Genomic DNA, 15,535 nt, shown 5'->3' with positions numbered 1-15,535 from the left:
CCACAACTATTAACAGTTTAATAAGCAGTGAATTAGAAGAGCTCAACTATTAACAGTCTAACAAGCATTTGGAAGGTTTGTTAAACTTGTTTCTAGGGTTAGTGAATCGAACCTTCATGAGCCAAGTAAAGTAACCATCATGAGTTAGTTTAACGACTTTCAACAAATTACATAATCATATTAACTACATCACGTTTCAACTTAATATACAGCTTAAGATGAAGAATATAAAATTTGACCCAACATAAACAGCAATATAACCAAAAACTTAAGTATGCGAAAATTATGATACTTGAATTTCAAAATTGCATTTTGGAACGCAAAAACAGAAATGGGTGTGCATTGATTTCTGCACATCTTACTCCATTTCTTTTTCTGGTCCAAAATACATGGTACAACAAGCTGAAACAAAAACAAGTAAACATCCAACAACTTTACCGAATGACAGAGCCACTCGCAATGAACCCATGCCCCATAGCTGGTATAATGCAACCTGAAACCAACATGTTATCATATAAATCAATCCTCAATATTATGAAAATAAACATAGTCGTGTAACTTCTAAACAAAAACTGAATTCATATAAACAACAAATGACGTTACCTCAAGGTATTGAATATTTGCAACTTTGCTGGTTTTCTCAAGCTGAAGCCCACGTGCCAGAAATAACTGCAGCAGAATATTATATTTCTTTCAGATTTATTTTTAACTCGCGAATGAGCACAATGATAAACTGAACATAGATCTTTAGTGTGTAGATATTGTATGTTACCTCAGCAAAAAATGCCAATATGCTGAGAAAAATCATAAGAACAAACGAATAAAAGCTAGGCAGCACAAATTCCTGAAAGAAAATATTAAATGCATACGTTAAATGGCAGTAAAAAATAGAATATGAAACGCACACATACGTGCGTTAACAAATTACAGTCTTACTAGGGTGGTTAGCATGCATATTGCCACTGCAGTAGTAGAGAGTAGACCAAATGAAAATATAGTACCCCTGAAACAAAATGAAAATTTTAAAAAAATATAGATTTAACTTGGTAAAATAATACTGACAAACAGTAAAATGAGAAGCCATACTTACACAGGTTGTTCGGAAGCCTTAGCTGCAGCCCTTAGAAAGCAATAACTAACTCCACCAGCCAATGATGACACTGAACCAATCAAAACTGCAAAAACATGCACCCCTTGACCTAATTTAGGTTCCACTGATACCCCTGCACAGAATATATAAACACATATGATAATACAAAAGCTGTTAAAAGACCTATAATATTGATTCCTTTCGATTATTAACTCATTTCTGTACCTTCTATGCTGGTAGGTGATCCAGGTAGAAAGAGCACCCCAAAGAAACTGAAAGCAATACCTGAAGAACAGATATTGGTAAGCCGTAAGTATTAAACATAATCAAATGTTTCATAATTACAGATGTTATTGTACCTGCTATGTCTGTTATTTTTAAATTCTCATGTAAAATGAAGCATGCTGCAACTGAGGCCATAAACGGAGTTGTAAAGCTTAATATCATAGCTTGAGACATAGGTAGTCTCTGAATACTGCAAAGATAAGTTTCACCATAAAATTAAGGGACAAAATGAAGGATGTAATCTTGATTTCATATGTGAAACGGGTCAAGTCTTTGAGATAATCCGATAAGAATGTTACCGAAGGGAAGCATGGCTAGAATTGCTGATTATGGACTTATGAGTTAAGATAATTATCAGTATCTAGTATTTACACTTTTAGTCTTATTGGGTTTTATTAGTTGTTAAACAGTTAAGAATAGTGATTAGGAACTTGTTGCTTATCATTAGAAGTTTGAGTTAGGATAGGTTTGGGTATCAATAGAGGGTTAAAACATCTTTGTAAAGTGTGGTTTTCGATCAATAACAACATAGTAGTTGACCTAGAGTGAGGTCAGAAAACCAGTTGTTTGTCAGTGATACTCGATCCAATTAGTTTCCAACAGATGTATTCAACAAATGCTTAAACGCATGTTTGGAACAACCTTAGGCAACAGCAAGGCAAATATAATATTAGAATCTCCATGAGAAGTTAATAGCCACTACAAAAAGCATATAAAGTAAATGGCATTTAATTCGATAACGCAGTTTAACTGGTAAACAATGTTGCAAAAAAACCAATTGTGTTTCAGAATAAATCATTAATAGTTGGAGAAGCACTTAATAAAGCATGATGTGCTTATCCGGTTATCCTTGAAAAGAGTATAAGAATTTAAAACGTAAGATAATTAACATACGTTATTTTTCTCACAGAAGAATGCAATTTACTCCCTCTTTTAGTTTATGGTTAAATTTGCATTATACCATATACATGAGTGGAAAAAACAAATGGCTTCTTCTCGGTAGTCATATGGGTACTGTTAAAGGTTTTACTATACTGAAGCAGACCAAATCACTAACAATGGTTTAGACAAAAAAAAAAAAAAAACTGGGCCGAACCACTTAGGCTTCAGAATATGGCAAACCAAATATGCTGAATTGGTTGGGTCGACCAGACCGGCCAAAATAGGTCATGATTTGGACCACTTCTTTATTTCAAGTTTGTTTGTTTGTGTAGAAAACACATAATAATCTGAATTTTGTAATTACAATGGAGGAGAAACCCTCAATATACAGGAAATAAACCCTATGCAAACTTATAACGGGCTCATTGGCAAAAGACAACAAAAACTAAATAATGACAGTTTGTAACAACTATCAACTTTTTTCTAAAAATAAAGATGGTATATGAATATAATGCATCTACACAATGCATATTCCAAACAAAAATATTAATAACAAGTTAAAGCATCCGGTTCTAAGTTCCAAACCATTGGCTGAACCATTAAACCGGTTTTTCAAAACATAAACCGTGGATTGAACCGCATAAACCTCAAACCAGCTGAACCGGCTGATTTGCTTTGGTTTGGTCTGACTTGGCTAGCAACTATGCCCTTATATCCACTCAGATAAACTCACAACTAGCTACATAAGAGAAAAAAAAAAACTAGAAGTCTGATTTGATTTGCAAAAAATCCAGAAAACATCAACGGCAAGATACTAAAAAATGACTCTATCACAAAGCCGATAACAAAGAGCGTACAAATGTAGAAATATAACCAAACGCATATAGATATCAGATTTGAATGTGAACCATAAATGCCAAAAAGCATGAATGATCTGATACTAAGAGCACAAATTCGTAGCGCAAGCAGTTATTCACAAGCATAAGGGTTAATAATTCAACTGCAGATGGTTCAGAAGGAAGACTTACCAGTAAATGAAAGCTAACAAAGATACACATCCAGTAACAGCCCTTGAAGCTAAAAGATTCCTAACATTTGCAGGTCCAAATATTGGTTCTCCGCTTCTTCTTAACCACATAAACGATAATATTGAAATAATTACACATCTTGTAAATGCTACCTCAAATAGAGGAAGTGATTGAGCTGCCTTTACATAAAAATACACAATTATTGTCATTCTAGTAACTTAGTAAAGGTCAATGTTCAAATACACCAGGAAATTACTAACCAGAGAACACATCCAGAAGAACTTCCATGATACAGTAAATTGAAGACGATGATGCCATACACAACAATCCAGAATACCTAGATCCATTCCATAACCAACTAACAAACTGTGTTAAAGGGTGACGTCTCTGCTTCAATCAATCTTGCAAGTTGTTCCTGTTTTAGCCACATAAACAATCCAAATATTGGTTCTCCGCTTCTTCTTAACCACATAAACGATAATATTGAAATAATTACACATCTTGTAAATGCTACCTCAAATAGAGGAAGTGATTGAGCTGCCATTACATAAAAATACACAATTATTGTCATTCTAGTAACTTCGTAAAGGTCAATGTTCAAATACACCAGGAAATTACTAACCAGAGAACACATCCAGAAGAACTTCCATGATACAGTAAATCGAAGACGATGATGCCATACACAACAATCCAGAATACCTAGATCCATTCCATAACCAACTAACAAACTGTGTTAAAGGGTGACGTCTCTGCTTCAATCAATCTTGCAAGTTGTTCCTGTTTTAGCCACAATTGGTTAGTTAAGGTATCAACAAAACACCAAAGCGAATAATCATGTTTCTTTTCTTTTATGTTTTGCTATTGTTTTCCAATACAAGCTTCCGACTCTCTACAGCTCTGACAACGGTGAGCAATAACTGAACCGTTAACCAAAACCAAACCTAGATTAACCGAAAACCAAATCAACCGAAAATCAGTTATCATTTTTGTCTTGTGCACCCTCGGTTAACCAAAATTAGCAGAACCGAAACGAGCAAGTCATATTTTCATATGATTCTAGTTTTTATACCTCCAATTCATAATTCATGAATCTCATGTTTTATACCTCAATTTCATGTAGTTAGAAATCCACTTCGTGTATGTATACCTCAATTTCATGTATTTCTAAGCAAATATATTAGCCCAACCGAACCAAAAACCGACAAACTAAGCAAATAAACCAAAAAGGTTAATCAAAAATCAATTAATCAGCAAAACAGATTAACCGATGACTTCGGTGGTTTCGGTTTAGGCTAATAACCGAAGTGCAGTATTTAGAGTTTTGTACCATCGGTTAACCAAAATTAGCCTAGCCGGAACGAACTGGTCATATTTTGATATATTTCTAGTTTTTATACCTCCAAATCATGTATCTCATGTTTTATACCTCCATTTCATGTAACTCTAAGCAAATATATAAGCCCAACCGAACCGAAAACCGACAAACTAACCAAATACACCGGACGGATTAATCAAAAATCGACTGATCAACAAAACAGATTAACCGATGACTCCGGTTTCAGTTTTGGCTAATAACCGAAGTGCACACCCTGTCTACCTATAGTATTTAGAGTTTTAGTATCGAATGTGAAATAGCATAATTAAGTCTTCTATCATCTTACAAACTAGTACAAATATACTGGACAGATTAATCAAAAATCAATTGATCAACAAAACAGATTAACCAATGACTCCGGTTTCGGTTTAGGCTAATAACCGAAGTGCACACTCCTACGGCTGCTACCTATATTATAGAGTTTTAGTATCGAATATAATAGCACAATTAAGTCTTCTATCATCTTACAAACTAGTACAAATAAACTAGGGTTTGTGGAGCGAATACCTTGCTGGATTTACAGAGACGGTGAATATGTTGATTTTAGGCTTATTATCTGATTGAACCAATAGAGGCGTTATCTGATCCTCTGAAGCCGAACCGGAAGCTTCGGTTGATGCGACTAATTCGACGATATGAGAACGCTTGGTAACGTGTACGTTTAGGTTCGTTCGACCGGCTACTTATGTCTACGTCCGGCTGGTTATGTTCGTTTATTAGAATTTTACTATTACTATTTTTGTTATATATTTATTTATTTATTACTCTTACTATTTTTCATATAATTATGTTTATGAGTACTATGTTAAGCTTTTTTTTGGGTATTATATGGTGTACTTATGGATTTTAAGGTAATTTTGTGTTAATTTATTGATTATTATTCTCAAATTAATATATATTCGTTTGTGTCTGTTAGTGATAGGTTACAACAGTTTGTGTCTGTTAGTGTTCATTCGCGCGCTATTTTTGATAAACTAACACGGTTAAACACAAACAAACTCAATTCCTTAATGTACAATAAGTATAGTGTTCATGGACTGTTCGTTTATCCGATAAAAGCGTAATAAACAAACACGAACAAAGTCTCATCCGTTTCGTTTACATCCCTATTTATTACAAAGGCTTTTAGCAAGATGAAAAAACTAATTCCAATAGGATACATGCATCTTTGATTCTTTATGCATTGATAGATTGTTAAAAAACAAAAAAATTCATTATGATACATGTCAAATTGTCAATACCAAGAATATGAACTTAATCCACTTATAATATGTTACTTTTTTTTAGAAAGTACAATTCTTACATCAAAATATCAAAATATAATTAAGATACTTTTTATTGAAACGAATAAACTCGAAAATAAGTCGCTCAAGAAATTCTAAGCTAAAGGTTTGATTAAATGCAACTTGCATCAAGCGCAACATGTAGCCGATGAATGGGCACAAACAAAAAAAAAACAATACGTATTGTAAAAGAACGCACCCGTACTTGGTGCAAACTTGTCATAAATGTTCCAACCAATACCATAGATATAGAGGGTTGATATACAAACACTTCAACAAAAATGTACACCAATGTTCATGTCGCATCATATGGTCATATAATGTCATATATACCATATGCTATTGAATCAAATATGCACATCTGAGCCCCTTACATCATACAATCAGAAGTACCAAGTCATTTCTTTGTCACATATCATATAGGCCATATGATTTGCATCTCATACGACCCATAAGGCCGTTTTTCACCTCATACAACCCATAAGACGATTTTTCCCTTGTCAAACGGCCTGTGTAGACCATATTGCTTGTATAACATACAAGTGGTGTTTGGATAATGTGTCAGTAGTGTCCCTTTAGATGCCGCCCATATATAAGATACTTAAATGGTAAGAACATTCAAATATTCAATACCCTCATTTGTTAACTTGTGTTGATTTACTCACCACGAACTACAAACGTACATTCACATTGGAGTCAGGTCAGAGTGTTGCAGCATCCTTACCAGCTCATGTAGCACAAAATAATCACAAATTCAGAATTGCAGCGACCCGTTCGTCGTAACACAATGCCTCTACAACTAAATCATCTTTAAGGTTAAGGGCAATTCTAACTTATGTTGTTACTCCATCTCATAAAATATAGGAAGATATCACAAATTCCATATATTGTTGTAAAATATAAAATAATAATTGAACATGAAAAAAACAAAAAAAAATCGGTACAACATATCATACATATGTGTCGGAATTCGACATAAATAATAAGAGATTCCGTGTACAACCTACACAACAGGCTTTATTGTTTATATATACATTTCCACAAATGAGGGGATTAGGCATGATTTGGGATATGGGCAGAGGAGGGGAGGAGGGGTAGAGGACGACCGAAATTGAATTGAGATTAGAGGATTAGGCATGATTTGATAGACCTAAACCTCTCCGAGGACATGGTTGAGGATAAGAATTCGTGGAGAAGTAGGATTAAAGCTAAGGATTTCTAGAGAGAATTGAATATCTTAGGGCTTAGACTTAACTTATTTAGGTCACTTACCATAATGGTATTTCCCTTACATATTTTATTATTATTATTATTATTAGCTTTTATATTGCGGTTAAACTGTGACCTTATTATTAATATTATTATAATTAGTAGTAGTTTTTTTTATATAACTGTTAAACTTTTTTTTTTTCATACACATGTTCTTAGAGCCGAGGGTCTCTCTGGAAGCCACCTCTTTAGTCCTTTGGATAGAGGTACGGTGTGCCTACATCCCACCCTCCCCAGACCCTACCTATAGCTCTGCTGTCGGTGAGATTTTACTGGGTATGATTGATTGATTGATTCCACAAATGAATGTGGAAACAAAACTACCTTATATCTTATACACAGAACTATACAGAACATGTTATTTTGGTTCCATGGACCTAAATTAAGAAAACTTACCCTAATCATCTTTTACGAAATTCGAGTTTAATGATAGCTCGATTTCTTAAAGAGACCGCCTTTTAGTTTCAACAAAGAAAGTAAAAGAGAATATCGCTGCCAATATAGAAACCGCACCAAAGCTCCCATACACCGGCGCAACACCAAATTTCTCAGTTAACTCAAGGAAGAACAGCCCTCACCACGAAATTACACATAATATATATATATATATAGAGAGAGAGAGAGAGAGAAAGATCAGTACCCAATGAACTGAAAAACTAAAGCTCATGATCTTCCCGCGTGTGCTGCTGCTGCTAAGCTCGGGTATGATAACACCGGTTACTGGACCGGCTCCAATTGCAAAAGTCAGCATATACCTTACATTAACGCATATTTTATAATATCACAGACAACATATATATTGGTATTTCCAAATAAGCTCTATAGGTGTGTGAGGATTTTAAATCAACGATTCAGCTTACAATATGGTCCCGAGTATTGACAAGTTGTTACAAAGCTCTTCATCTATCTGATAGCATATGCAACAAGAAACAGTGACATTGCCTGTAACCAAATTGTCGTTTTTTCAAAATGTAACCAAATTGTCGCCTACTCCGAAGCCTCAAATACATCGCCGACCACTGGCAAATCCTATCTTCTGAACGCATCAGGTATTCTTAATTTAGTTTCTACCTTTTATACTGATATTGCGGTACTCTATTACAAAAGGGTTAATTAATACTATTGTAGAAATTAAATTAGGTAACTATGCAATTCAATACAGCATTTTTCTTTACTTTAATGCTTGTTATGGAGTAATTGATACCAAAGCTATCGAAATCACTTTTATCAAACCGTATGAAAATCAAAAGACATCAATGCCCTTTAATTGCATTACATTTGACTTCACTTCAATATGGTTAATAAAAAGTATAGTTGTAAAATTGTAATTTTCCATTCATCTTACAAACACATGAAAACTTAAAATTTTGTTTTATTTTTACAATTCCTACACACCCAGAAACCCGTGGCCGTGTGTAACCTGAATGTTTTTCTTTCTATCTCTTTCTTGTCTATTATAATAAATTCCGACTCCTTTCTATTAAACTCGAAAACTAGGTGTAATTATGCAAAGTCTATGAATGAACACGCCCTAATAAATAAAGTCTTCCATCAATGATTAAAATGCACACCTTAAATCCATATATAAGGTATTCTTACCATTTCTTAGATTCACATCCATCTATGATTAAAATGCAGAACATGAACTGTAAATGAAACTGATCGGTCTAATCCAGCTTTACAAAATATCATATGCAACTAAACTAGTCAATACCAAAAGACTCCAGTGTATTATTATGCATATCATCAGCTTTTATAACTACCATACTTCATCAACTAGTCATACCCGCAACAGTTTATAGTTCAAAGACTAGACAAAAAACGATGTGAAGCGTGCCTACTCTTCGTCATCAGTCTCCGCATAAGGTAAACCACGCATCTCACGCCACACATCTTCCCTGAAAAAATGCCACACTCGGGTTAAACTAAAGAATCATTAAAAGTCATAGTTTGAAACAAGTAACACTCACGTCATAAAATACGAAGACATTCCAATGACCAGATGCGTGGCCACGTCATAGAAGAAGAAAAATGACAGCCCCCTAAATAAAATAAAATTTAGAAACATAAATGCCTTTGTAAAACAAGAAATATAAAAATAAAAAACACTTACCCAATTTTTGCTTCTGAACCGCCATAACGTCCATCATACACAAAATGTCCATAGACCTCACAATTTTCGGCTGCTATTACCTGAGTTTAAAAGTAATTTTTTAAAAGAGGTTAAGTTTACATAATTTACAGCAGTAGCTTGATAACTTATTGATTGTGTGTTTGCTATTGAATAGATCCAAATCTATAATAATAAACTAATAAACAACAAGCATATAATTTCAAGTTCATTATTTACCATTTTTTTGCTCAAAAAACTCAAACCAGAATGGTGAAACACAAAAAACCAAACTCAAACCAAAACTGAGAAAACATAATATGAACAGTTAAAAAAACACGAAGATCTCAGGTTTTGGTTTGGTGACGTTAGCCAAAAGACCCATGCCTAATTTATATATAACACATGTATTACCTTGTACACTGCCGACATTAATTCGTCCCACAGTCTTGAACCAAAGTCCTCTTTCCACATCTGAAAAGGCAAGTTGTGATTATGTAGTCAAGAATATGTGTTATAGAAAATGGAATATGTACCTCTAAAGTCTTGAAACCAATCATACGATTGAAATGATCCTCAGCTTCTTCTTCATTGGCTGCCTTCCAAAACTTGATACAAGCATCATCATCCCTAAATGACATGTACATTGTAATTTTATAATTAGCTGCTGTTTTCAGAGGTCAAATTAGAAAACAATACAAAAAAAATACAAAATAAGTTTTTACATGCATACGCGGAACTCAGTAAGATCATCATACAGGTTCGAAAGGACATATGTCAGGAAGATTGCCTTTTCTACCCTGCAAAAAAGAATTATTGAAAAAACATTGAAATCAATTTATTCACTAAAAATCTTAATTGTAAGGGGGAAGTAGCATACTCTTCCTCATCGTCAAGCCATTCAAACTCAGCCAGATTTCCAGGGTTTTGCCTCCTAGCGATTTGAGCTTCAGTTTTAATCTGTTTCTAAAAAAGTTAACAGAGTGTTCTAGTAAACATATTGGGCACAAAAATTTTTTTGTGGAAACTTACACTTTTTTTAATTTCTTCAAGGTAATCAGCAACCTCTTTTTGAAAAGACGCATCAGCAGCAGCAATCTCTTGGTCTTTTTCCCCTCCAGCAGCAGCCACCTCATCTTTTACTTCATCCTCTTTTTGAGAAATAGCCTCTTCTTGAAGAGGCACATCCTCTTCTTGAACAGCAGCAGCAATCACTTGGTCTTCTTCCTCTCCAGCAGCAGCCACCTCATCTTTCACTTCATTCTCTTTCTGAGAAATAGCCTCTCCTTGAAGAGGCACATTCTCAGCAGCAGCCACTTGGTCGATTTTCTTTTCATCTTCTTTTCCTTGAGCAGCAGGAGTGTTCCCATCAACCTCTCGGTTGCTAACTGTTTAGACACAAAACAAAAAAGCTATGACTATAACCATTTATCAAACACTTCTTAAAACTAAAATTGAAACTATTAAATCCGGCTTACAATGATACACTTGAAAATTCGTAGCCGCATACAGATCTTTAGCAACGTATCGCTCTCTCAGCCAAGTGACAAACCTATAACAACACATTAACCTATTATGTAAATAAAATGTATCAGGTACTGAAGATTATAATATAAACACTTACTGACTAAAGGAGCCAGTCAAGAGATCACCACGATAGTTCATATTCTGAAAAAGAAAAAAAAGAAGAAATAAAAAGAGATATAGAACCTCAACAGACAATATAGAACAAAATGAACAGACAACTAAAGCTCGGTCAAAAGCACATTCCATCAAAAAATTCTGTTAAAACGGTTGAATCATATCAAACCACAGCTAGAGATTGATATCACAAACTAAAATCACAAGTGATCATCGTAGTTGAGTTGAGAATTGCATATCATAGGCCAACACATTTTATTAATGGAATAATCAATGAACACTTACATGGCAAACAGAAACTTAATCCTAAAGAGATTTCATGATATCTAGGGATCGTTAATCAATGAGAAATCATAAAACAAGGTAAGCAAAACACGAATTACAAAGAACTGAAATACACAAAGTACAAAACCTAAATCTCCTAAAATCACGATAACAAGCATGGGTGAAGAAACAAAACAAACACACACAGTTGAATCAGGAAATTCAGTTCAAATCAACAAACACACACAAATCAGCAACAGGTTAAATACGCCAAGTAAAGCGCAACATCATACTTTTTCACTAAATCAAACCGAGCGACATAAGATCATGAATCTGTCATGAATCACAAATTAGTTCAGTTAAAATCAACATGCACACGCAAATCAACAACAGGTTAAACACGTCAAGTGGATCGCAACATCATACATTTTCACTAAATCAAACCGAACGAAATAAGATCATGAATCGCAACCTAAACCTAATCATGAATCGGTCATGAATCACAAATTAGTTCAATTAAAATCAACAAACACACACAAATCAACAAGAAGTTAAACGTCAAGTAAATAGCAACATCATACATTTTCACTAAAACAAACAGAGCGATACAAGATCATGAATCGAAACCTAAACCTAATCATGAATCGCAAATCAGTTGATATTTAAACCAAAGTTAAAACATAAGAAAACCTAAACAAAATAATCTTCTAAAATCTATAGCAAAAGAGAACTGGCTTAAATCGATTCAAATTAAGCGGCTATAATCAATCAACAGTTCGTTCATACGCATTCAAAAATCAACTGAAATTGAACTCGGAAATCGATATAGAATCATGAATCAAAACCTAAACCTACTCACGAATCACAAAACAGTTCATAATTAAGCAAAAGTTAAACTCACGAAAACCTAGCTTAAATCGAACCGAAACGTAATCATCATCTAAAATCAATTAACAGAATAGAAGTAGCTTAAATCGATTCAAATTAAGCGGCTATAATCAATCAACAGTTCGTTCATACGCATTCAAAAATCAACTGAAATTGAACTCGGAAATCGATATAGAATCATGAATCAAAACCTAAACCTACTCACGAATCACAAAACAGTTCATAATTAAGCAAAAGTTAAACTCACGAAAACCTAGCTTAAATCGAAACCGAAACGTAATCATCATCTAACATGAATTAACAGAATAGAAGTAGCTTAGATCTATACAAATCAACCGGTCATAATCAATCAACAGTTCGTTCATACATTCAACTGAAATTGAACTCTGAAATTAAATCATACCTCAAGAGGTTGTGAAAATTGTTTGGCAAGTGAAGTGAAACTTTGGTGTGAATAGTGTGTTTTTGTAGTGAATGGAATGGCGCCCAAAACCATTCTGTTACATCCAATTTGACGTTTTAGTCCCTGAAATGTAAACGAACTTGAAATATAATCCCTACAGAATAAATCATATTCAAAAACGACCAGAAACTTTCATTTTAAACAAATTTGCATTTCAATCCTTATAGAATGAATAATATTCAAAAAACATACCATTCAAACCAGGCGGATCCGGACCCGGGTCGGGATCCAACGGGTATGAGATGAATGGTGGATGTGCTATGTGGTTTCTAACCCCAAACGGCTTCTTCAACATCAACATGGAGGATACAAACGGCTTCTTCAACATCAACATGGAGGATGATGGCAGAGAGGAGGAGAATGGAGAGAAAGGATTTGACGGCGGAGGGAGGCTGAAGACTTATCAGTTTCTTAACACAGACACAAACACAAACACATACATCGTATATATATACTCTTAACCCTAAACTCGGCCCAGGCCCATTGTAAGCCCACCCATTCCCCACCTCATGGACTATCCGACTTCCTAAATATTTTTAAACGACTGAAAAACTGAGAATTGTCTAGTTATTCCGTACCGGGTGACCTGATAGCAAAAGGTCACCGCCAGTGAGTCTAACGCAACTGTATGAACCCTTAAGTGCCTCTAAGTTATCTCCAATTCTTCAACCGTCGTAAGACTCACTGGTGGTAAAACCCATAATTAATCCGGATATCCCAAAAGACTACACATATTGAAAAAGACATTTATGTGTCCCTCAAAATGATGTTGGTTTCTAGTTTTTGTGAATATTTATTTTCCTAATTAGTTAAATGAATGCGGTTTCGTTATTATTTAATTGTTTAACTTTCGTTTGTTTTTCTTTGTTTTTAATTCTGATTTTCGTAAATATGTACTCAACACTTACTCTAGTCAGTCTGCCTATGGCCAAGAAGTATTATTAATGTTGTTGTTGTTATGTAATTGGATTTTAATAGATTTAGTCATTTAGATTTGTCATTTATCATATTTTGTTGATTTTAACTTTACCCGTAACCTTGTTTGCTTCATTGGATCACTATTCAGCCTGACGAGAACACCATAACTCAGCAGGTACCATAAGAACTAGAATTACACTTGGATATATGTTTCAAATCATAGCATGATGCTTCCTGTTTTTAACTAATATGAAAACACTTTTGATTCGATTAATGTTAAACTTTTTTCTAATCACCCATGAATAAACTTATACCAAATAAACAATATCTATACCAACTTGTAGGGGTGTTTCAGATTTCGATTCGCATTCGAAACATTCGAATTTCGATTCGATTCGAATTCGATTATTAAGATTCGAATTCGGTTTTAAAAAATTCGAATTCGATTCGTATTTTAATCAAATATGAATTTATGATTTATTATTCCATTCGATTCGAAATTCGAATTCAAATAATATATACATACACATATATGTATATATATAATTATTATTATTATTATTTTTTTGTCAAATCCATAAATAATAAATTTTCATTACAAATTAAGCAAACCCAGTAGGCTATATTATTATTATTATTAAATAATTGGATTTTAATAGATTTAGAGGTTCGGGTCCAGGTATTGTTTCTAAAAACGATACCCTATGCAACGGGTTGTATAGAGCCGGACATTCTAAAACCAGTTATTTGAATATCTTATTTTGGAGTTTTAGCGGGCTTTTTTTCCAGGTACTTTTCGGGTAATTTCGGGTATTGGAAAAATCCGGTTCCGGGTGTGAAACCGGTTCCGATTTTTGGGTATTACCAGGAAAAATCGGGTCCAATTCGGGTATTACTGGGTACCCCTATCCGTACCTAGGGGTAGGGTAGGGTTTGGGTATTAAAAACACGGGCATAAAAAACCCGGGTCCAAGTTTTTTTTGGGTCCGATTCCGAGTTCGGGCAATTTTTTGCACCTCTAAAGGTGACAGGCATTGCACCGGTTAAGAAGTAAGCAACCTAGGCAGGAATAGACAAAGCCGTATATTTTATTTCATGCAAAGATTCTTAACATACCAAAATTTAATCTCTTTCTAAACTTTAATTAGATCGGTCCCACTTAATCACAACTGATTTTATCAATGTTAAATATATTGTCAAAACTAGGTTAACTCATTACTTGACTCATTGTAATAATTTATTTACTTTTTTAATATTAACAAAAAGGATCAAAGGATTCACGATAGATGATGGTTCGACTTGTCATTAACGGTTGGTGCTCCTCCCCTTCTCCCTCGGATCTGAGCTTATTACTATACTAGGTTATGTACCCATGTGACACACGGGTTGAATAAATTATATTGTAAAAAAGTCAATGAATATAAAGATATACTTATAACATCTAATAAACTACGATTAAAGAAGACAAAAAGAATTACATGATAAAGCTATCATAGATCTCTAAAAATCTCTTTATATACAACGTTCGTAGTCTTATTTAAAACGTGATACGTCTTGATCAAAAATTAGTACTTTGAGTCCTTCTCTTGATTTAACTCTAGACAACGCAACATATAACTGACCATGGACGAAAACTGGTTGTCTCATAAATAAACCAACCCTAGAAAGGAATTGACCTTTGCTTTTATTGACTGTCATTGCAAAACAAACAGCAAAGGGAAACTGCATTCGTTGAAATTTAATCGGAATTTTTTTATCTGTTGGTATAAGATTTGTTCTTGAAATATAAGTGTAATCACCAATATTGGTTCCAGATATGACAACAACTTCAATAACACGATTATAAAGTCTCTTTACCTGTAGTCTTGTTCCATTACAAAGACCATTTTTTGGGTCAACATTTATAGTGTTCCATTACAGCAGTAGTGTAAGCTTGGAAGCATAATTTATTGGAGTTAGCCACATATTTCAACTTTGCACTGTTGTCACCAAGTGTTGGTTTTCGTATGATTAAAAACTCCTTCTCTCTTAAAAAAGAC

At 34.0% G+C, this 15,535-nt stretch overlaps 1 protein-coding gene across 1 annotated transcript; it reads right to left on the bottom strand.

Annotated features, from left to right (window-relative positions):
- Window positions 1-268: 268 nt before the first annotated feature.
- Window positions 269-8,833, bottom strand: LOC143540186 (uncharacterized). The gene is made up of 12 exons (XM_077033318.1): window positions 8,812-8,833; window positions 8,073-8,154; window positions 7,853-7,967; window positions 3,908-4,034; window positions 3,286-3,460; window positions 1,450-1,565; window positions 1,304-1,375; window positions 1,091-1,223; window positions 937-1,003; window positions 773-844; window positions 604-669; window positions 269-493 (listed from the first exon to the last, which is right to left on the bottom strand). Exons 1-12 carry the CDS (start codon window positions 8,831-8,833, stop codon window positions 359-361), a joined length of 1,182 nt encoding a protein of 393 aa, XP_076889433.1. The 3' UTR covers window positions 269-358.
- Window positions 8,834-15,535: the final 6,702 nt, after the last annotated feature.

The sequence above is a fragment of the Bidens hawaiensis genome, unplaced genomic scaffold, assembly GCF_021521415.1.
Source record: "Bidens hawaiensis isolate Kalapana, Puna unplaced genomic scaffold, B.hawaiensis_p1.1 tig00012182_1, whole genome shotgun sequence".
Taxonomy (NCBI): domain Eukaryota; kingdom Viridiplantae; phylum Streptophyta; class Magnoliopsida; order Asterales; family Asteraceae; genus Bidens; species Bidens hawaiensis.
The sequence above is the reverse complement of the archived record's forward strand: the minus strand, read 5'-3'. Positions and strand labels throughout refer to the sequence as shown.